Consider the following 22,926-nt stretch of genomic DNA (forward strand, 5'->3'; position numbering starts at 1 on the left):
GTCCCAGCTGGTGAGCCGAGGCTGCGAGACCCTCGAGCTGGCGCTGCCCCGCGAAGGCCAAGGCCGCCTGGGCTTCGAGGTGGACGCCGAGGGATTCGTCACGCACGTGGAGCGCTTCACGTTCGCGGAGACGACGGGGCTGAGGCCCGGAGCGCGCCTGCTGCGCGTGTGCGGCCAGCCGCTGCCCAGGCTGGGCCCCGAGGCCGCTGCCCAGCTGCTGCGCTCGGCGCCCAAGGTCTGCGTCACCGTCCTGCCCCCCGACGAGAGCGGCCGGCCCCGCAGGTCAGGGCCTGGATGCGGGGTGGTGGGAGGACCTGGCAGCTGGCCGCTGCGGAGCCATTAGCATTCTCCGGAGAATACCGTGGGGAGGGCTCTCCTCCAGAGAATCCCACATTTCTTGATCTTTCTGAGTCGCAGGTGCAGAGTGAAGGCAAGCTCCAGCAGCAACCCCATCTTTTTAAACATATCATCCAGAGACGCATACATGCAATCGATCACTTGCCGCCTTAAGACAGGCAAACCTTCCCCCAAAGGGCCAGATAGTAAATATTTAGGTTTTCTGGGCCACCTGGTCTCTGCTACAGCTATTCAACTCCGCTGTAGCCCAGAAGCATCCATCCATAGAGGACACACAAGTGAATGCATTTTCTCTGGTCCGCTAGACCTGCATTTGTGGACACTGAAGTTTGAATTTTATTTTTGCATGTCATGAAATGTTCTTTTGATTTCTTTCAACCATTTAAAAATGTACAAACCACTCTTGGCTCACAGGAGAACGACAGGCACACCTGCTTAAAACAGAAGCGAAAAGGGCGCAGGCTGGATTTGGTTCCTAGGCTTTCGATCTCTTCCCTGGGTGATTTATTTGTGTTCTTAGTGCTCACAGCAAGCCGTGGATCGGTACAGGGGCCCCCGTTTCACAGATGGAGAGATGGGTGTTCCGAGGGATGTGCCCAGGATACTCAGGGGCAGCACTGGGTCTGGGAAAACTGGCCCGTAGTCGGGCAAACATTTTGTCGTTGTTGTTCGGGTGTGTGGAGAGCTGTCCTGGAAGTGAGCCTCGGGCACAGCTGGGAGGGGGGCTGGAGACACGGGACACTGGGGACAGGGCGTTCCCGCCTGACGCTGCCCATTCCTCCCGCCAGGAGCTTTTCGGAGCTGTACACGCTGTCTCTGCAGGAGCCCAGCCGGCGGGGGGCCCCGGAGCCGGTGCAGGAGGAGGCCCCCGGGGTGGTGACCCTGCAGCCCACCACGAAGCAGCTGTTCCAAGTGTGCCTGCTAGAGGCGGGCGCTTCCACAGGGCCTGGGGACCTGGCTGAGGAGAGGACGGAGTTCCTGCACAGTCAGAACTCCCCGTCACCCCGCAGGTGCTCCCTCTCGGCCTCCCCTCTCGTCCAGCCCTGGTGAGGCTGGACAGCCCCGGTCTGCGAGAGCAGAGGCCATGGGGGACGGGGGGCGGGGGGCGGCTGCTCTCGCTGGACCGTCCCTGCTCTCCCCAGCTCCCTGTCAGACGAGGCTCCGGTCCTGCCCAACGCCACCCCGGACCTCCTGCTGGCGGCCACGGCCAAGCCGCCGGCACCCAGTGCTGGCCCGGAGACACCGCCCACGCAGGTGAGCAGACGCAAGACTCGAGCCCAAAGAGCAGGGGTGGACACAGAGGCGGCGGTGGCCGTCACTGCATCCATACCCGTTCATACCCCACAGGATGGGCCAGGCAGCCCCAGTGGTTGTGAGGACAGGGGCGACCCGGCCCCAGAGCTCAGGGCCTCCTTCCTGCCGCGAACCTTGTCTCTGAGGAACTCCATCAGCAAAAGTGAGTCTGGAGCAAGGTGTGGGTTATGGGGGGTTATGGGGGGTTATAAGGGTTATGGGGGGCGGGCGGCACGGAAGAGGGGCGCTGGCTTGGGCTCCCCTGGCTGAGCCCGGCTCCTCGCGCCCACAGTCATGTCAGAGGCGGGCAGTGAGACCCTGGAAGACGAGTGGCAGTCCATCTCCGAGATCGCCTCCACCTGCAACACCATCCTGGAGTCACTGTCCCGGGAGGGTGAGGCCACCAGGGTGCGGGGGGTAGGAGCCGGGAGGGGGTGGGGATCTTCCTCCCTTTACCCACCCACCCAGATGGTCCCTCTGTCCCCACAGGACAGCCCATCCCAGAGAGCGGAGATGCCAAGGGAGCTCCAAAGTCTGACGCTGAGTAAGCCTCCCCTGCCGCTCTAGCCCCTGTCACTGCACCCGTGTGACCTCCGCACGCGCTAGAGTTCAGCGCTGTCCCAGGCAGGGCTCTGCCTGCGCGCCCGTACGAGTCTGAGAACACAGGGGCTGGGCCCGTCTCGTTTAAGCGGGCTGGGGGCTGGGGGCCGGCCGGAGGCGCTAACACCCACCTTGGGCCCACGACCTGTCCCCCACGTCCTCAGGCCGGAACCGGGCAACCTGTCGGAGAAGGTCTCCCACCTGGAGTCCATGCTCAGGAAGCTGCAGGAGGACCTGCAGAAGGTGACGACGGGGCGGACCGGGGGTGGGCAGGGACTTGCAGGGCTGCCCCGGGGAAGGGGCCGGGCTCTGACACGGGCCTCCCGCCACCCCAGGAGAAGGCCGACAAGGCGGCCCTCGAGGAGGAGGTGCGGAGCCTGCGTCACAACAACCGGAGGCTGCAGGCCGAGTCGGAGAGCGCAGCCACGCGCCTGCTGCTGGCCTCCAAGCAGCTGGGCTCCCCTCCTGCCGACCTGGACTGAGCCGTCCATGTGTGTGGTCCAGCCTCAGCCTGGCCAGGGACCTGCTTGGAATTGCTCGGGTCCTTCAGGGGACCTGGGTCACAACGGGCCCTGGGCCCTCCTCAGGAACTCTCCCTGCGCACGGAGGCGCGTTTTAGCACTGCCCCCCCCCACCCCCCCCCCACTATGTGGTGGTCCAGTTGCCCCTCCCTTATCCCTGTTTGTACATATTCCGTGGAGAAAAGGGGACTTCAGGGAGTAAAGAAGCCACTACTATTTGTGTCTGTGTGAGTGTTCGTGCCATACGGAGCGGTGGGGGGAGGAAGCGGTTTTGACCCCAGAGGCTCCAGCCAAGTTCCCGGGACTGGTTAGAAGGGCAGGCCTTGGGGACACTGGCTCAGGCTTAGGTCGGCATTCAGGGAGGCGTTCTCTGAAGCTAGGCCACCCCTTGGGTTCTCTCCCACAAACATTTATTTGATCTGTTGGGAAGCAGATGGTCACGCCCCACACTTACTCTGCTTTATCTGGGAGCCAGGCCCGGCCAGGCGCTTGCCCGAGAACCAAACCTGAGGGACTGAGACCAGGGATAGAGGGACAGAGGCGGACCTGCAGGCAGGTGGGGGAAGGAGTTTAGGGGTCAAGGAGCGCCTGATTATGCTCCGATGGAAAGGCCTTCTACTTTTCAAAGCCCTGCCCTCCAGTCAAGGCCCCACCTCTCCTCTCTGTAGTCACTGAGCCCCCAAGACTGGCGCTTCCTCGACCCAGGGGTGGTGACTGCAAGACACTGCGAAGGCCAAGGGAGAGGCGTGGCCCGGGTAGGAGGACCAGGGCCTCAGGCTGGGAACGTCGTAGGCACCTACTCCATCCGCTTCCTCGGGTGACGCGCCTTCTCGCCTCCCTCGCCAGGCTCGCCCGGGCCCCGCCCCCGGGGCTGGGGTTCCATCAAGCCCGGCCTCTAGTGCTGGGGTCACAGGTTCGCGGGAGTCCTGACCGGGCGACCACGCTCGGGTTCCGCCCCTTCCGCGGAAGCGCAGCTTGGCCTGGCCCCTGATTGGCCCACCCTGCTCCGAGTCCCACCCCTGCCCCGCCCCCTGACCAAAAGGCCGGAACGCAAGCCCGGCTCTCCAGACGCTTTCCGTTACCCCGACATTTTGCCGCTCGCTGCGTCTTCCTCGCAGGCAGCCCGCTGGAGGCTGCAGCCAGGGCCTGCTGTTGCCCGCAGGGCAGACGCTAGCTCCTGCAGCAAGCGCCGCTGATAACCCGCATATCTCACCCTTCACCCTCCCGCAGCAGTGCAGAGCACAGAACCTAGACGCCATCCGGCTCAGGGATGGGGTTTCCCCCGAAGCGCAGTACCCGGCCTCCCCTCGCGGAATGCTGTCTGTGCGCGTGCGCACATGGGAAGGCAGGCTCTTGCGGGCCCGAGCCTTTCGCGAATACAGCTTTACTGCGCTTGCGTCAGGTCAAACCGGAAGTACTTCCAGCTCCAGCCCTTTGGGCTGTGGCCTGGCTTTTGTTTAGGCCCTCGGGGGCTCAGATGTAAGATTTCTTTGGTTCTCGCAGAGCAGGATGTCAAAGCATAGACCTTTACCTGGCACCTCCCTTCCCCAACAGAGGCAGACTCTCCCTCAACCACCCAAGCGATGAAATCCAAACCTCTTGGTCTAGCGTCCTTGATCTTTGCCCCATCAAACTCTTCTAACATTGTCTCTTTTACCCTGCTCACCTTCGAACGCTGGCTAGACCCTCTGCAAGACTGACTCTCCTCTGTTGATCAAAGACCTGAAGCTGATAGGTCGTCTGGCCTCTGTGAAGCTCTTCCTGAAACTACTCCATCCCCACAGCCACCAGGCCCTACTGAGCTCTCATTGTGCTGGGACACCACCCCTGTAGCTGCTTGCTTTCATCCACGGGCATTTCACTCCAAGGACATCCTTGGACTGCAAGCTTCTAGAGGACAGTGTAAACATTCATCCAACTCTGTACCACTGATGTCCAGCCTGACATGACCAGCAAAGCAGGTGCTGTTTGCTGAAAGAAGAGGACTCTCTGGCCAGCTTGAAAACAAATTTTATTAGTTCAGAATAGAAAGAGCAAGAGTTCAGCTGCTTGGATTTCTTCAGTAAAAACTGAGCCTCTTGATCGGAGAGCTGCCAGCCTGCCCTCTCCCCTACTCTCCAAACAACTAGCCCTACTATTAAGGCACTTGAGGAAAGGGGGAACAGAGAGGTCTACAGACCGAACCTCCCAGGATCCTGGACAGGGCCAGTGTCGTCCCACCAGTTCCCTTCAGCCATAGCTGAACAAGGAGAGCTGGCAGATACCTCTGCAGAGCCATATGCCCAGGCCCTCAAACGCTGGTGTTAGGTCATGGACAATGCCAGCACCACAGAGGGGCTGGTAACAGACATTATTTTGGCACAAGGTGTGAATGAATCCACCACTTGAAGAAGACACTTGGTGGTAAGGCTTTGTGGCCTCAAAGGCCATAGCTCCAGCCTGTCCCTCTCTCTAGGAGAGTATTAGAAGCTGGAGGGTAGGGATGGGGGCCCCCAGAATTCCCTATACAGAGAAGGGAGCTGAACATCAGGACAGGGGAAGAGTTTGAGTCCTCCCTGCTCCCCGCTTTCCAGAGAAGTTAATGCTTCTGCTTAAGCACCTCCAAAAAGAGAGAGAGATAGCCACTGCCAGTAAAAGAATAAAATGCACCCCCCCAGAAGACATCACCCGAAGAAGGTGGGGGCAGTTGGAGCGCACCCCCCGCCCCGAATCTGTAAGTGCTTGCTTTGGGAGGGCTTCAATCCCCTGCAACCCAGTACACCCAGGCAGGGTCAGTGTCACCCCCTTAGGAGCTGATCTGACTCAGAAGGGCTGAGAAGTCCATGTCTGCAATGGAAGAGAAGTCTTCATCCCCTGACAGGAGGCCGTTGGGAAGCCCAGAGGCCCCCAGGGGAGCGGGAGCTGGGTCAGGGGGCCTCTGGGATCCTGTCACCAGGCGAGTTATTGCCTCAGGGTACTCCATCAGCATGGGCTCAGCTGCGTGGGGGGCCACAGACACACCCTGGTTCAGCAGTTGCTGGAACTCAGAGTTGTCGACGGACGCCAGGTCTGTGAACACGGCTGGGTCGGCGCTATTGCCGAGCAGGGCCCCCAGGTCTTCATCAGCGTCAAACTGCAGGTGCAGCAGGGCCTCCGTCAGTGTCCCTTCCCCAGCCTGGGTGGTCTTGGGAGCAGGCGGGACCACAGCCTGGGCAAGGCCTGGGGCTAAGATTGGGGCAGGGGCCTNGGGCCGGGACAGGGGCCGGGGTGGGGGCCAGGATTGGGGCAGGGGCTGGTGCCAAGGCAGAGGGCTGGCTTGGGATCTGCCCAGAAGGAAAGACCATGGGGGAGAACTCTTCGAAGTTGATGGTGCTGAGGGATGACGTAAAGGGATAGGACTGGGGAGCTGGGAGAGAGAGAGACAGAGTCAGGGGTCAGACAAGGCTGCAGAGACCCACCCTGAACTATGTGCCCCAGCCCCGGTCAGGAGTTGCTTAGTTCGCATCAATCTCTCCCTAGGAGGTCACAGCTAGCACCCTCACTCCTTCTTCTTTCTCAGTCTGATCTGTTCAGTTCCATCCTCTCCTCCTCCTGTGGAACCCTCTAGCCCACAGAGCCTTTCAGAGGAAGGGAAGCTGTCAGAGACCAGCTGGTAAAGCCCCAGCTTCCAGAGACCATGAGCCCAATGAGCGCCCGGAGAGTCAAGGCCAGAAGCAGGGCACTTGGTCACTCTTTTCCAAGCTACATACCAGCATGCGCTCTCTGCTACTTTAGGGGAGACTTTGCTTCCCTAATTCCACTGAGAGCTGAGGGCAAAGACTGAGAGCGAAACGGCCTCCCGTAGCATCCAGTATGGGGTTAGCTGACATAGTGGTTCTCAGACCACATCATGCATTAGTGCCTGAGCCGGTTCCTGGGCCACGCTTCCAAAGCCTCTGACTGCACAGGTCAGCGATGGGGCCGGGGACTGTGTGTCTTCACCACACCCCAGATGGCTCTGAGGCAGGTAACTAGGCCTTAAGCCCTGTGAGCCCGACAGAGAGCAGGCTTCAGACGCCTGCTCGTAAAGCTGACCCCCTCCAGCCCAGAGCCAGAGGCTGAGTGGAGTTGAGCCCATAGTTCCAGAGGGGCAACAGGAAACCCTTACCTGGCTTGGGGACAGCAGTTGAGCTTCGGGAAGGCACAGCAATGCGCCGGGGTGGAGGCCGGGGGTCGGTGGGTCCTGTGGAGCAAGGCTGGGTCAGTTCCTGGCCCCCAGGATCTCCCCTCTCCTACCCACCGCCTTCTAATTCTCTCCACGGCCCCGCTCACCATTGAAAGGACTCTTTTTCATGATGCTCTTGAAGGTCTCGTATGTCCTTTTGCGTTTCTCCTCAATCCGGTGACGATCATCTAGGAAAGTAATGGGGAGAAGTGGGTCTCGCTCTTCTCGGCTGGATGCCCAGAGCTTTCAAGGACCCGCAGGAGGAACGTGAGGAGGCCGGCCGGCCGTAAGACCCTGTCTCCCGACATTCCCTGCCAACAAGAAGGGCCCCATGACGCTGTGCCACACAATTCTGAGAGTCCCACAGCTTCCTAAGAAGGCCTCGGTCGCTGAATCTGACCCCCCAAAGGCCACGTGGGTGCCTCCAAGTAGGGGTCGTGCTCTGAGGGGACAGGAGCCCTTGTGAGGCCCTGTCTCCAGCTTCTTTTCTTACCTGTGTTGCCCACGTCCTAGCTCACCTCCAGCCTTGACCCGGGCCTGACCATGATCTTTGCAGCGTGGGGCAGCAGAAGCATAACGGGCTTGCCGAAGACCGACAGGGACTCTATTCTGATCTCTGACGGTTTGCTAGTTCAGTCTGGAGCCTCCAGGACCACCCTTCTAAGCACTAGGGCACGTGGATAACTCTAAAGTACGCAACACCATCCGTCCAAAGCCAACCTCATCATCTCACCTCAAATACCTGGTTCTTCCTCCTCCAGTGGCCCCTGACCACCCGTCTGCCCTGTCACCACAACTAGACACCTTGGAGTCATCCTCAACATCTTCCTTTCTCTCACCCTCCACCGTCCACTAACATGACGCACGTGTACCAAGCACCCACCATTCTAGCCACGGGGGATATGGCTGTAAGCGGACAAGGCTCCTGCTCCCCCAAAAGTGGACATCCTCGTGACAGGGGGGCAGGGACACCACCATACACAAGCGCTAGGCACTCTATGGAAGAGACACAGGCTGACGTAAGAGAACCGGAAGTGAGGTTAGGGAGGTGGCCGCAGGAGCACCGGGGTGGGCCCATCGTGCGAAGAGCCAAGCCTTCCCAGCAGAGCCAAGGGCTGGAGCACGGATCCCGAGGAGGGACTGAGCTGAGTGTGTGTTGGACAGCAGAGCCTGGGGGCGAAGGGCACCCAAGGGAGACAGCAGTGATGGAGACTGTCTCCCTCTGCCATTCGCCCTGCAAGGTTCACACCACGTCTTCCCCTGGACTGGACCGCGGCACCTTCCACAAGAGCCTCCCTGCCTGGAATCTCTCCCTCTCGGATCCTCTACACACTCCTGGCAGAGCGAGCCTCCAGATCCACTCGTGTCCCCTCCTTCTTAAACCTTCGGTGGCTCCCCATTGCCTTTAGGATGAAATCTTGGATGAATGCCTTGAGTCGGACACTCAAGGCCCTTCTGCCAGCGCCTGCTCAGTGCCCACCGACAGCTCCCACAAGGCGGCCCCCAATGCATTGGGCACCATCCACGTGTCTGTCCACCTACCCGGAGCATGTGCTTCTGGGGTTTTCTCCACCTGACAACACTCCTGCTCCACGCGGCCAGCTCCAGCTCTTTGCACGCACCTCCCTCCATTTCACATGTCATTCTGTCACTTAAGAATCTGTCCTGCGTGTCTGTCTTTCTCATGAGACTGAGCTTCCGGAGAACAGGGGACACATCTTACTCATCTTTGTATTCACAATCCCTGGCACTGGCCCTGACACCAGGTGGGCACTTGATAATCACCTGCGGAATGAACTGATAGCTATTTTAGGAGTTGCTTTTCAAACTCTATTAGACTCAGCTCCTGGGGCCAAAAACACTCTCAGGCTCAACGGCGGGCTTTGGAGCAAAGGTCATTCCGGCTGTTACTAATGTGGTCAGATGCCTGAAAGCCTTGACCGAATCGTGGCTGTGTGGGCGTGACGAGACACACAGCCTGGCAACAGGACCCTATTGCCGGATGCCCTGAGTTTAAGCGCTAACTCCGCCACTCACGATCTATGGGAGCTCAGGCAACTTAGCTGCTATCTTCTACCTCAAAACGCTCATGAGGGAATAAAATCAGGTAATTTGCGGATACTCTTGGAATAGGACCAAACACGTAATAAGGACTCAGTAAGTCTCGGGTATCCTTACTACTATCTGAGGCAAGAAAGAGACTCTCATTACCATGTAAGTCCCCGCCCTGACTCCAGCCCCACTTGACCCACTTGATCCAAACACTCTTGACCCCCTACCACAACCCTAGACGGCTAGCCCTAGCCTCACGTTTGCAGGGTGCTTCCTTCCCCAGCTGAGTACCTGTGTCTGGCAAGTACTGGAACTCCATGGGTTCGCTGAGCTCCCGATCTGAAGGCCGCCGCAGCTGCATGGAGACTCGCACGGGCGCCTGCAGGCTGGGGTCTGCATAGGGAGGTGTCCGGAACACAATGGCCACTTGTCGGTGTACATCGGCTTGAGAGAAGGAGCCTCGGGCCTCCCAGCCTGGTCCCGTGAAATACACTTCGATGTCCTCTGCAGGAGACGGGGGAGCAATGGGGGTCACCGGGCTCGACACACACGGCTCGCTGTCCCCCACGACTGCTGAGACTCACTTTCCCGAGCTATGTCACTCTGCTGCCGCCAAGGTGTCAGGGGGAGTGTTTAAAGTCCATTTGCTGACACTCCCCGTATCTGCTCAGCATCGCCCCTCACCTCCTGTCCCAGAGCCCAGCCCTCTTCCTGGTGTGTACCTTTCTGCACCTTGTCACACAGCAGGAAGATCTCATCCCCACCGAGGCAGCTCCCAGAGTTTCGGTTCACTCGGCAGATCTTGAGCTCGGCGGTGTTGGGGGCACCTGAGGGTGTGGGAATAAGGAGGGAAGCCCTGAACCATCCCAGGTCTCTGGGGCCGGCCTGCAGGACATGCAACCTCCCTGTCCGTCCCAGAGTCAAGGTTCTGCAGAGCTGGCGGACCACACCTCTGCAGCCAAGGTGTGACCGACCGTTCCCAGGGCTCCTTCACCCCACCTTATCCAGCAGCTGTTTTATCTACCAGCATCTACTGCATGCCCAGCGCTGTTTCAGGCACGGGGAACACAACCAAACCCAATCATCGCGGCCCTCATGGAGCTTAGAGTCCGGGGGAACCAATCTGGTCACATTCTCTCTTTTTCCATCAGACCCAAGCAACCTTCAAGGCCGTGTGCTTGGCAACAGACCCTTCCCTCCTGACCTCCACTTCATCCTGGTTTCCTGTCCGTGGGGCTCCAGAGCCCTTTTATTTTCGTTCATCCTGCTGATTACTTGGTTAAAGACTGCAACTGATCAATGTTGGCCCGACCCATCTGTGAACTTCCTATGAGCTTTCACCACTGAATTACTACTCAACTAACGTCTTCTTGTTCCCGGGAGTTCATTTCCTGGAGTCGTTAGTACAGTTCTGGGCACGCCACCCTTCCATCCCATACTGGCAATGCCTGTCTTCCACCTGACTCCCTGCCAGCCTGGAAGGCACACCTCACAGGCAGCTCTGGGTCTTCTGTGCCCTGTCCCCCCAGCCAGCACAGAGCAGACATAGAAGAGACGAGAAATACACAAGATCCCCGAACCAAGCGAGAGCTCCTCTCGCAGCCCATGCCCAGCCAACCCCTTTCCTCCTTACAGGCCTGACCCCCTCCCCACGGCTCCCCGGATACTTACGGTTGTCAAAGATGGGATGAGAGAGGACAGGTGGCAAGCGGAGGGGCCTGCCTGCCGGGTCCCGCACTGTCACCTGGAAACAGAGCCGCACCGCATTCAGGTCGTAGTCCCCACGCTGTTCTTCTATGGGAACTGCCACAAAAGCAGATGGTCAGGAGATCGGGAGGCATGGCAGGGAACTGGGGGGGGAGGGGGCAGGCAGGGAGCTCTGGGCCAGGAGGGTTGTTGGAGGGGGTGTCAAGCAGTAGGAGTCCTAAAGGAAGGGAGAGACAAGGTTCTAGGACCATCACTGACCTGTGTGACCCATATGGGACCCTGGATGTCATGTCCCCTCACTGGCTCCCAGTTTCCCCAGTGGTGAAATGGGAGCGTGTACTGAATGGGCAGCAAGATCCCAACTGCACTATGAGTGCTGGCCAACCGAGGGAGAGGTGCAGGGAAGGTGGCCTCAGAAGGGTGACAGAGGGTGGGGGTGCTTCAAGCGGGCCCAGGCCTTCGCCCCCTCCCCCCTCACCTTGGAAGGGATTGTTGTTGGTCTGGATGCGTTGACTAATTGCCTGCTCCAGGTCCCGCTTCTTCACACACTGGATCCCCAGGTTCTGGAAGCTGAGTCCCCCCAGGCATCAGTCCCACTGTCTCTGCCCAGGCTGCCCTCCTCCCCCCATTCATGAGATCACCTCTGTGCTTCACCCCCTCCAATGGCTTCCTCCTTACTTTGGCTTAAAAGCACCTGTGCCCTATGACCCAGCCCAAGCCACAGTCCCTGCTGGCTCCCTACCCTCAGCCAGAGTGGCTTCTCGTCTGTTCCATGCTTCTCTGCCCTTGCTCACTACTCCAGCCTTAAGCGAGGGGCCTTTCCTCACCTCCCGGCTCCCCTACCTCCCCATCCACCCCTACCTCCTCTCCACCAGTGGGTTATTCTTCCAACCTAACACTGTTTTATTTTCGTCAGTGAAGTCACCTCAGGTGTTGAGGTGGTTAGGGATCCAGCCCTACCCCATGGAGCCCATACCTACTTGACAGTGGAGACGTACAAACAGGTACCCCAGACGGAGTAAGAGTGACAGCTACACAACTCCCCTGCCTCCTGCCCACCCCCCCACCCCCGTCAGGAGCTCACCTGTGGATGCAGCGGTCTGGGCAGAGCTCAGCCTCATAGAAGCCATCCCGGCAGTCTTTTCCCACCAGCTCGTGGGGGTGAGGCCGATGAGGGGGGTCCTTGGTGACCAATGAGATGCGAACTGTCCCTGGCCCGGTGTAGCCATTGATCTGTTCAAAGTCAAGAGAACATTTAGAAACTCAGGAATTCCAGACTCAACTTCCAGACACTGTGCCCCGGCCTGGAAGCAAGCCTGCCCCAGGTTCTTCCCTTACACCCACTCTGTGTCCCCCACCCCACCACTAACAGCCCTGCTGACCTTGATGGTGGGGTGGGTCTTGGTGGTATCCGTGCTCCTCTCGCCGGGGATACTGCCCGCGGAGCGACCCTCGCACTTGTAGCGGAAGCGCATGCCCCGCTGCTTGGGCTGCTCGATGATCTCCACATAGGGGCCAGAGGCCTGGGCTGGCTCTGCGGCAGGGACATGGACCCGCCCCGGTCAGACGGCTGCCCTCCTTGTCCCTAACCCTGGGGAGCTCCTCCCCAGTCACTGGGAAAGGCTGGTCCACTTACCAGTCGGGAAGATGAGGGGAAACAGGTCTGAAAGGGGAGGGAGACGAGGGTCAGCACAAGCCCACTCCCCATCCTTACCAGGGGGGGCCTGCTTCCCCACGGAGAGGAGATGGAGCCTGGCTCCCTCCCTCCGAAGGAGACTGAGTCAGGGCCCGCTCCCAGGGACCTGCAGGTAAAACTACGGAGAAGGGGTAAAGAAGGCAGAAGCACCTGCTTCCCGAGGGAACCCTGGGTCTAGCGGCCTCTCTTTACGGAGGGAAACGGAGTCGGGGCCTTTCCTACTTCCATAAGGAAAGCTAAGGGGGGGCACTCCCCACACCTCATCCTGAGAGGAAACTGAGTCAGACAGTCTCTCCCCCGACAAGGAAACCAAGTCGGAACTGCCCCCACGGCGCCTGGGTTAAACTGAGTCAAAGCTCACTGCCCCCACCCAGACCCCCTCCCACGAGAATACTGAGTCAAGTCTCCGCCACCTACAGGGGAAACTGAGTCAGACCCCTCCCTCCCCGCCCCGCCCCGCGCCACCANGCGCGCCGCCGCCGCCTCCCGAGTCTGGGAACCAGAGCGCGCCGCTTCAGGGACCGAAAAGCTGCTCGTCCCGACGCCGCTCCCGGGGCTGGCGGGGCTGCTGGGCTCCCTCCCGGGTCCAGGCCCCGCCTCGAGGGCGGGCCCAGCGATTACTCACAATGTTTTTAGGGGATTTCGGGGCCCCCTCCCGCTGATCGGAGGAGTTGGGTGATGTCACCCGGGCCGGGTCTGGAGCCCAGCCAGGTCTGCTGGGCTGCGGCCGCCCGCCCTGCTCAGGGAAAGGCCCGGGCCTGCTTCGCCCGCAAAGGCCAGGTGGCTGATCTCCACACGGTTTCCTAATCGCCAAAGGTGCGTCTTGGTGGTTGTCGCGACAGAAGCACTTTCTAATTAGCCATTCACCCCAGCGGGGTGCAAAGGGGAACAACCTGACCTCTCCACCTGGCAGTGCTTGGACCGTGGGCTTCACGGAGCCTGCAGAACGCAAGGGGCGACCAAGACATTGAGCTGCATCTGCTTCCGCTGGCTAGGGAAGCCCGAGGGCTCGTAGGTTTAAGAGGCATATGCATTTATGGTTCATCCACACGGTCAGCCCTAGGCCCCCAGCCCCCAGGGACGATGGATGGGCTGGAGGCGCCCAGCGGCAAATCTCCCCAGGAGTTTTGTCTCTGTGCCTGTGTCTGGGAAGGTCCCAGACCCTTGCCTGGGGCCACCTAAACCTAAAGGCTCCTGCCCCCGCCCATCTCCCCAGGGCCTACTGCTAGGGCTCAACCATCTGCCTAAGCATTTCCACTATTTACCCCTCCTGTGACCTCTCTGCGGGAGTATAGTCCCCAAGGTCAAGCTCAAGGCCTCGTTGTGGGATGAGAGAGGAGGCCGGAGTACCTCCCCACTTCAGGCTTTTTCCCCAAAGGAAGATGCTCCAAGGCAGGCAGTGGATTCTTCCCCAGATGGAGAAAGACTGAACTCGTTCTAAATTAGGGAATCATGTGGGAATTGGAAAAGATTGGAAATTCTGACTTGCTTTCCCAGGGTCTGAAAAAACAGGAAGAGAAAAGTGAAAACAGTTAACCACCCTCCCACTCATTTCAGTTTCTCCTGTTTTGGGCCCCGATTTGAAGAGTCAGCTCACTTTTGAGGAGGCATTCAGGTCGACAGAACGGATTAATTACAATCTTTGCTTAATGACACACAATCATTGATCCTTGTATGATCCTCTTTATTATTATTTATGTATTTATTTTTTAAATATTTTTTTGAATTTATTCTTGAGAGAGAGAGAGAGAGAAAGAGAGCGCGACAGGGCATGAGCTGGGGGAGGGGCAGAGCAAGAGAAAGACACAATCTGAAGCAGGCTCCAGGCTCTGAGCTGTCAGTACAGAGCCGGACATGGGGCCTAAACTCACAAGCCGCGAGATCATGACCTGAGTCAAAGTCGGAGGCTTTACTGACTGAGTCCTCCAGGTGCCCCCATGATCCTCTTTTTAAAATTCACATATATTGGGGGTGCCTGGGGGGCTCAGTCAGTTAAGTCTCCCACTCTTGATTTCAGCTCAGGTCGTGATCTCACAGGTTCGTGGAACTGAGCCCCGCATCCAGCTCTGTGATGACAGCGAGGAGCCTGTTTGGGATTCTCTTTTCCTCTCTCTCTACTCCTCCTTTGCTCAATCTCGTGCTCTCTCTCGAAATAAATAAACTTAAAAAAATTTTTAAAAGATTGCCACTCTTAAAAAAATCTTAATGAGTGCATGGCTTTAAACATATTTGATGTGCTTTGACCTATTAATAACAAATATTTGATATTTGTTTTCATTATTGAAGGAAATAAGGAAATTTCCGGTTTTACATATTGAAGTTCAAATTGTTCCATCATTGATCAGTGGAAAACTTTTCAATTTTGTTCTTCAGTCCTTTTGACTTAGTTCCACAATTCTAGTGTCTAAGATCGGGAATCAGAAAGGTTTCTGAGGAGTCCTCATTTCCTCCCAGTGGGAAATCCTAGTTAGAGATCACAGCCTGAGTGCTAGGAATACTTACTGATACTGGGTTAGTCATTGTAGATCTTTTCAATGAACAGTTATGCTATATATATATAGCATATATACATTATTTTATGTATATAAAATATATATTTATATATGCTATATAAAAATATATTAGGAGTTCATATTGATATCTCCTTTTTATTAAAATAATTTTTTTAGTGTTTTATTTATTTCTGAGAGAGAGAGATAGCGTGAGCAGGGAGGGTCAGAGAGAGGGAGACACAGAATCTGAAACAGACTCCAGGCTCTGAGCTAGCTGTCAGCCAAGAGCCCAACTCAGGGCTCAAACCCACAAACTATGAGATCATGACCTGAGCTGAAGTCGGATGCTTAACCGACTGAGCCACCCAGGCGCCCCTGATATCTCCTTTTTAAATTTAGGACTACAGGGTTTTAACTTAACCTCAATCATCTTACATATTTCTCCAGTGTTAAAAAAAAAATCCCATTTCTCTTTTTACAGAAATAGAACAATCCATCCTTAAGTTCAAATGGAGTCTCAAGGGACCCTGAAAAGCCAAAACAATCTTGAAAAAGAAGAACAAAGTTGGAACAGTAATACTTCTTGATTTCAAAACTTACTACAAAAGAATGCTAATCAAATCAATCAAACCAAATCTATGTCTGTGGTACAGACATAGATCGGTCAAATGGAATAGGTAGCCCAGAAAAACAAACTCTCACATATATGGATGAATGATTAAAAATTTTTTTTTAAAATATTTATTTTATTTTTGAGACAGAGAGAGACAAAGCTTGAGCAGGGGAGGGTCAGAGAGAGAGGGAATCACAGAATCCAAAGCAGGCTCCAGGCTCTGAGCTGATAGCACAGAGCCCAACGTGGGGCTTGAACCCACAGACCACAAGATCATTACCTGAGCCGAAGTTGGCCGCCCAACCGACTGAGCCCCCCAGGGGCCCTGATGGTTGAATGATTTTTGATAAGAGTGCTAAGACCATTCATCGAGGAAAGGACAGTCTTTTTAATGAATGGTGCTGGGGAAACTGGATATCCACCTTCAATAGAATGAAGTTGGACCCTTACCTTATACCATATACAAAAATTAACTTAAAATAAATAGAAGACTTGAAGAGCCAAAACCATAAAGCTCTTAGAAGAAAGCATAGTGGGGGCCGGGGGGCTCACCTGGGCGGCTCAGTTGGTTAAGCATCCAATTCTTGATTTCAACTCAGGTCATGATGTCACTGTAAGTTTGAGACCCGTGTCGACCTCTGTGCTAACAGCATAGAACTTGTTTGGGATTCTCTCTCTCCCTCTTTCTCTGCTTCTCCGCTCCCCCAATTGTATGATTGTACTTATACATAGAATTGTCAAATTCATAGAGACAGAAAGTAGTATAATGGTTACCAGTGGCTGGGGAAAGGGAAGAATGGGGAGTTAGTGTTTAATGGGTACAGATTTATATTGGGGATGATGGAAAGATTCTGGAGATGGATGGTGGTGATGGCTGCAAAACAATGTAAGTGTACTTAATGCCATGGAACTGTACACTTAAAATGGTTAAATGGCAAATTTTATACGATGCCTATTTTATCACAATAAATAAATAAACAACCAAATAAATAAATAAATGATCTCTGTTCTCAAGGACATCGACCGATTTCTCATTTGATGTGTTTCACATTGTACACAGAACATTCTCAGAATTGGGGTGCCTGGTGGCTCAGTCGGTTAAGCATCTGACCAAGGTCACTATAGTTTTCTCCATTTTTTAAAAAGAGTTTTCACTCTTAAATTTAGGTCTATGATCCATTTTGGGTTAACATTCATGTGAAGTAAGGGTGCGCTTCCCCCTCCTCATTTCTTCATACAGTTATCCAATTGTTTCCACACTATTTATTGAAAAAATTACACTTTCTCCATGGAATCATTTTGGCACCTTTTTGAAAACCAATTGACCAATACATGTCTGGGTGTACTTTTGGACTCTCTATTTTGTGTCTGTTTATCTTTATGCCAGTACCAGAATCTTGATTACGGTGGCATTAGAATAGATCTGACAGTGCAGAGCCTGCTTGGGATTCTCTCTCTCTCTAACCCTCCTCCACGCTCTCACTCTCAAAATAAATAAACAGTAAAAAAACAAAATCAAAGGAATAGGCCTTGAAATCAGGTGGTGTAAGTCTTCCAACTTTCCTCCTTTTTTAAGAAATTAATTTATTGGGTGCCTGGGTGGCTCGGTCGGTTAAGCGTCTGACTTCGGCTCAGGTCATGATCTCACGATTTGTGGGTTTGAGCCCTGCATTGAGCTCTGTGATGACAGCTAGCTCAGAGCTTGGAGCCTGCTTCACATTCTGTGTCTCCCTCTCTCTCTGCCCATACCCGACTCATGCTCTGTCCCTCTCTGTCTCTCAAAAATAAAGAAACATAAAAGACTTTTAAAAAATAATTTATTTATTTTGAGAGAGAAAGACTGTAAGCAGGGGAGGGGCAAGAGAAAGGGAGAGAGAGAATCCCAAGCAGCCTCTGCACTGTCAGCAGAGAGCCTGACTTGGAGCTTGATCCCAAGAATCATGAGATCATGACAGGAATCAAAATCAAGAGTCAGTCACTCAACCAACTGAGCCACTCAGGAGTCCCCACCCGCCTTTTTTCCCTTGGGTACTTTCCATTTCCTTATAGATGTTAGAATCAGCTTGTTAATTTCTATGAAACAGCACTAAATCTATAGATCAGTCTGGGGAACATTGACATCTTAATATCAGGTCTCTTCGTCCATGATCATGGTATGTCTTTACACTTGTTCAGGTTTTCTTTCTTTCTTTCTTTTTTTAATATTTTACTTATTTCTGAGAGAGAGACAGCATGCACAGGGGAGGGTCAGAGAGAGAGAGACACACACACACAGAATCTGAAACAGGCTCCAGACTCTGAGCTGGCTGTCAGCACAGAGCCTGACACGGGGCTCGAACCCACAAGCTGTGAGATCATTACCTGAGCCAAAGTCGGACGCTTAACCGACTGAGCCACCCAGGCGCCCCTTGTTCAGGTTTTCTTTAAAATTTTATGTAATATCTTGTAGTTCTGAGTGTACAAATCTTACCCATCTTTTGTCAAATTTATCCCTAAGCATTCAATATGTTATTGTATTTGTAATGTTAAAAAAATTTTAATTTCTGAGTGTTTGTTGCCAATATATAGAAATATATACTTATTCTTTTTTTTTTTTTTTTTTTTTTTTTTTTTTGAGTATGAGCAGGGAAGAGGGGCAGAGGGAGAGAGAGAGAGAGGATCTTAAGCAGGCTCCATGCTCATCATGGAGCCAGACACGGGGCTTGATCCCATGATCCCAGAGGCATGACCTGAGCTGAAATCAAAAGTCAGCGCTCAGCCAATTGAGTCACCCAGATGCCCCTAGAAACATAGTCTATTTTTGAATATTGCATCCTATATCCTTGATATACTTGTATTTTATTCTTATAGCTTTTTTGCTGTTGTTGTAAATTCCTTGCGATTTTCTACATAGATGAGCATGTCGGCAAATCAAGGCAGTTTTACGTTTTCCTTTCCAATCCAGAAGCCTCTTAAATTCTTCCTCCCCCCTTCTTTTCTCTTTCTTTCTTCCTTCCTTTCTCGTTCTTCTCCCTCCATTCATTCGTTCATTCATTCATTCCTTCACTCCATCCTTCCTTTCTCTCTTTCTCTCTAGTTCTAGCTAGAACCTCCAGTACAAGTCTAAATAAAAGTGGTGACAGTGGACATCCTTGCTTTTTCCATATTTTAGGAGAAGAACATTCTCTTTCATTTTTAAGGAAAATGTTTGCTGCAGGTGCCTTTAATTGAGTTGAGGAAATTCCCTTCTGTTACTATTTTGCTGAGCCTGGCTGGCTCAGTTGGTTAAGCCTCTGACTTCAGCTTAGGTCAGGATCTCACGGTTCATAAGTTCGAGCCCTGTGTTGGGCTCTGTGCTGACAGTTTAGAGCCTGGAGCCTGCTTCGGATTCTGTGTCTCCCTCTCTCTCTGCCCCTGCCCTTCTCATGCTCTCTCTCTATCTCTCAAAAATGAATAAATGTTTAAAAAAATTAAAAAAAACAATTTCGCTGAGAGATTTTATTATGATTATTGGAGTTTGTCAAATGCTTCTTCTACACTTATTGAGATGATCATATTGAACATACATATTTGAGATAGTATCACAAGTCACTTCATAAGGTGTTAATGTAAAGCAGTATCTTAACTGCCTCATTCGCTTACCTACAATAAAAAGACCTTAACAAATTCTGGTTTTTATCATATCCCTCGTGATCAATATAAAATGTTAGCTCAATATCTCAGTTAAATGTTTTGTTTTAATCAGACACCACTATGACTGCTTTAAGCAACTGTGTTTGTCTGGATTTAAGTATATGTTTGGACTTGTTTAGTTCATCATTCCTTCTCACAATTTGAACCATCCTTCTAGGATAATTTCCTCTCCTCTTGAAACACATCCTTTAAAAGGTCTTTGAGGGGCACCTGAGTGGCCCAGTTGGGTAAGTGCCTAACTTCAGCTCAGGTCATAATCTTTTGGTTTGTGAGCTCAAGCCCCGCATCGGGCTCTGTGCTGACAGCTCAGAGCTTGGAGCCTGCTTCAGACTCTGTCTCCCTCTCTGTATGCCCCTTCCTTGCCCGTGTTTTCTCTTTGTCTCTCAAAAATAAATTAAAATGTTTAAAAAAAATAAAAGGTTTTTGAACAAATTTCCTGCTATTAAACTCTTAATTTTTGATTATCTGCAAATGGGTTCATTGTACCCCCATTCTTTTTTTAAGGTGTTTATTTACTTTTGAGAGAAAGAGAGAACGAGGGGGACGGGAGAGAGGGAGCAGAGAGAGGGAGACTCCAAATCTGAAGCAGGCTCCAGGCTCTGAGCTGTCAGCACAGAGCCTGAGTTGGGGCTTAAACTCACAAACCATGAGATCATGACCTAAGCCGAAGTCTAATGCTTAACTGAGTGAGCCACTTAGGTGCCCCTTTACCCTCATTCTTGAAAGATAATTTTGGTAAGCACAAAATACTAACTTGGTTATATTCTCTCAGTACTTTACAGCTATCACTCCCTTGTCTTGTGGCTTCCTTTGTTGAGAAGGTTGCTGTTACTCAAACTTTTATTTCTTTATTAGAAACCTGTCCTTCCTTTCAGGCTGATTTTAAGATTTCTTTGTCTTTGATATTCTGTAGTTTCAGTAGAATCTGTCTAGACATAGATTTCTTTCTACTTAACTTCCTTGGGATAAACTATGTGTATCTGCAGATTGATGTTTCTCATCAGTTGTGAAAATTTTGTATCCATTACCTCTAAATATATTGACCTTTCTTCTATGCTTTTCATATGCTCTTTCTGGGACTAATTTTCCTAATTAGATAGGCATCAGAAAAAATATTTGTAACATACATCGAAGAAAGTCCTTATGTCTAGAATATATAAAGAACTCCTACAAATCAATGATAAAAAGAGAAACAATAAATATTGCCAAAAGAATTTAACAGAAACTTCACAAATGAAGACATACAAATAAATGGTGATAAACACACAAAAAAGTATGCATCAAGAGTCATCAAAAATGCAAATTAAAACTACAATAAGATACCACTTCACATATACTAGAATAAAAAGACTAAAACCTAAAATGATGACGAGGATGTGAAGCAACTTGAACTCTTGCTGGTGAGAATACAAAATGATCCAACCACATTGAGAATCTATTTGGGACGTGTGAAGTTATATCTACGTTCACTCTATGACTAGCAATTTCACTATTATGTATTTTCCAAAAATGAAGTTTTAGAAATGCTTTCACAAAATGTACAAAGGTGTTTCTAGCTTTTTCATTATATGAGAAGGCTAAATGTCTATCAGTAATAATCCTTTGTGAATGGATAAACAAATCGTGTAATAGTCACACAATGGACCACAGTTATCGTACCTCGCACCCTCTACCATGGAAAAGAAGCACAGTGTCTGCTAGACAGTTTTTATATTTAGACAACAGCACATACTACATTTAGGAATTCTATTCTGATCCATTCATTGAATGGCTTGAAGGCTTCCACGTTTAAGTAGAGCCCAGAAAAAGAGAGAGCTCTATGTATGTGCAGGTTAAGGTCCAAGGGTCTTTGCCAATCATGATCTATGAATTGTCAACCCCATCAAGTTCAAAGTTATATATTCATGATTGGACCTGTACAGATCCAAAGGGCAAATGTAAGTTTCATGACCATATGGCCTGATCCCCACTGTGTCTGTTGCAGCAATATCTCTCCATCAGCTCATGCCTATGGCCTCTTAGGGATTCTCTATGACCCGCTAACAGTGAGGAAAGGCTCAGGCTTGGCTCATTGATGGGTCAGTGTGATAAGTTGGAATGAACCAGAAATGGTCTGCTGTTGTTCTACAGACCTACCCAGGGTGAAAAATAGTGGTGAGGCGTGATCCTCCCAGTGGGCAGAGCTTCAAGTAGTAGACCTTCAAGTAAACCTTGGTGTAGTTTGAGAAATTAATGGCCTGAAATAGCAATATGTATGGATTCCTGGGCAGTGATGAACTGGTTCATCAGAGGCCTGGAAGTAGCAAAGTTGAGAGCCCAGAGCCAAGGAGACGTGGGGAAGAAGCATGTGAGTGGCCCTGTGAGAGTGGAAAGAAAGTGCATGGGGCGCCTGGGTGGCTTAGTCGGTTAAGCGTCCGACTTTCGCTTAGGTCATGATCTCGCGGTTCGTGGGTTCGAGCCCCGCGTCGGGCTCTGTGCTGACTGCCAGCTCCGAGCCTGGAGCCTGTTTCAGTCTGTGACTCCCTCTCTCTCTGACCCTCCCCTGCTCACGCTGTCTCTCTCTCTCTCTCTCCTAGAAACAAATAAAACATTTTTTAAAAATTAAAAAAAAAAAGAAAAAGAAAGTGCATGGATCTTTGTATCTGGTGTTACTGCCCACCAGACAGCATCCATCATAGAGAGAGGCTAAACAATATGGTGGACAAGATGACTTTTATCATAGATGTAAGTCAGCTTTTGTTTCAGGTGACTCTAGTGTTTGCATGATTGGTTCATGAGTAGAGTACCAAAGTGGCAGGGATGCAGATTACTGTGGCCCAATAATGTGGGCTCCCTTTCACCACAGCTGGTGGCAAATGAATTACACTGGGTGCTTCTGCAATGGAGTGGCTGTGATTTTGTCCATACTAAGATTGGCATGCATTCTGGGTATGGATTTGCCTTCCTTACTTAGGTTTGGGTTAACCCACTGGGCTAGCAACCATGTTCATGGATTGGAAGATTCAGTATTGTTAAGATATCAACTCTCCCCAGATTTATCTATAGACTCAGTGCAATCTCAATAAAAATGCTGGCAGAATCTATTATAGAAAATGACAAATTGATTATAAAATTTTATATGGAAATGCAAACAACCTGTAATAGCAAAACATCTTTGAAAAAGGACAAAGGGGGTGCCCGGGTGGCTCAGTCGGTTAAGCAGCCGACTTTGGCTCAAGTCATGATCTCACAGCTTGTGAGTTCGAGCCCTGCATCAGGCTCTGTGCTGACAGCTCAGAGCCTGGAGCCTGCTTCCAATTCTGGGTCTCCCTCTCTCTCTCTCTCTGTCCCTCCCCTGTTCATGCTCTGTCTCTCAAAAATAAATAAATGTTAAAAATTAAAAAGAAAAAGGATGAAGTTTGAAGAATTACATTACTTGATTTCAAATTTATTTTAAAACTATATATTGGAAAAAAAACTGTATATTAGGCTTTGATTAAAGAAGCGTTTATTGAAGTAAAAAAAAAACAGCTATAAACAAGAAAGTGGAATATTAGTGTAAAAATAGACCTATTGATAAATTGAACAAATTAGAGAGACCAGAAAGAGACTTACACATACGCAACACAGAATCAATTGATTTTCAGCAGGGATGTCAAGTGGGGAAACATTAATCTTTTCAAGAAGTGGTGCTGGAATAATGAGGCAAGGGAGGCATGGGGAGGAAAGAATCTTGAACCTTATATCACACCATACGTAAT

At 51.9% G+C, this 22,926-nt stretch overlaps 2 protein-coding genes across 2 annotated transcripts in view; one reads left to right on the plus strand and one right to left on the minus strand.

Annotated features, from left to right (window-relative positions):
• The window catches only part of SIPA1 (signal-induced proliferation-associated 1), a gene marked incomplete at its 5' end in the record, with an annotated part of 8,478 nt that extends 5,491 nt beyond the window's left edge, over positions 1 to 2,987 (plus strand). The window contains 8 exons of the mRNA XM_077759596.1: positions 8 to 282; positions 1,146 to 1,367; positions 1,500 to 1,611; positions 1,705 to 1,813; positions 1,943 to 2,044; positions 2,140 to 2,194; positions 2,415 to 2,493; positions 2,586 to 2,987. Of these exons, the coding sequence (XP_077615722.1) occupies positions 8 to 282; positions 1,146 to 1,367; positions 1,500 to 1,611; positions 1,705 to 1,813; positions 1,943 to 2,044; positions 2,140 to 2,194; positions 2,415 to 2,493; positions 2,586 to 2,732 (1,101 nt within the window). The remainder of the gene's footprint in view (positions 1 to 7; positions 283 to 1,145; positions 1,368 to 1,499; positions 1,612 to 1,704; positions 1,814 to 1,942; positions 2,045 to 2,139; positions 2,195 to 2,414; positions 2,494 to 2,585) is intronic.
• Positions 2,988 to 4,764: 1,777 nt separating this feature from the next.
• RELA (RELA proto-oncogene, NF-kB subunit) lies at positions 4,765 to 12,372 on the minus strand. Its single transcript, XM_077759792.1, is given in 11 exon segments — positions 4,765 to 5,998; positions 6,000 to 6,156; positions 6,898 to 6,972; positions 7,062 to 7,142; positions 9,298 to 9,510; positions 9,729 to 9,833; positions 10,678 to 10,809; positions 11,192 to 11,283; positions 11,798 to 11,946; positions 12,096 to 12,247; positions 12,350 to 12,372. Coding segments are annotated over 10 exon segments (1,539 nt in total). The 5' UTR covers positions 12,189 to 12,247; positions 12,350 to 12,372; the 3' UTR covers positions 4,765 to 5,556.
• Positions 12,373 to 22,926: the final 10,554 nt, after the last annotated feature.

The sequence above is a fragment of the Crocuta crocuta genome, unplaced genomic scaffold (assembly GCF_008692635.1).
Source record: "Crocuta crocuta isolate KB4526 unplaced genomic scaffold, BGI_CrCroc_1.0 scaffold53, whole genome shotgun sequence".
NCBI classification, from domain to species: domain Eukaryota; kingdom Metazoa; phylum Chordata; class Mammalia; order Carnivora; family Hyaenidae; genus Crocuta; species Crocuta crocuta.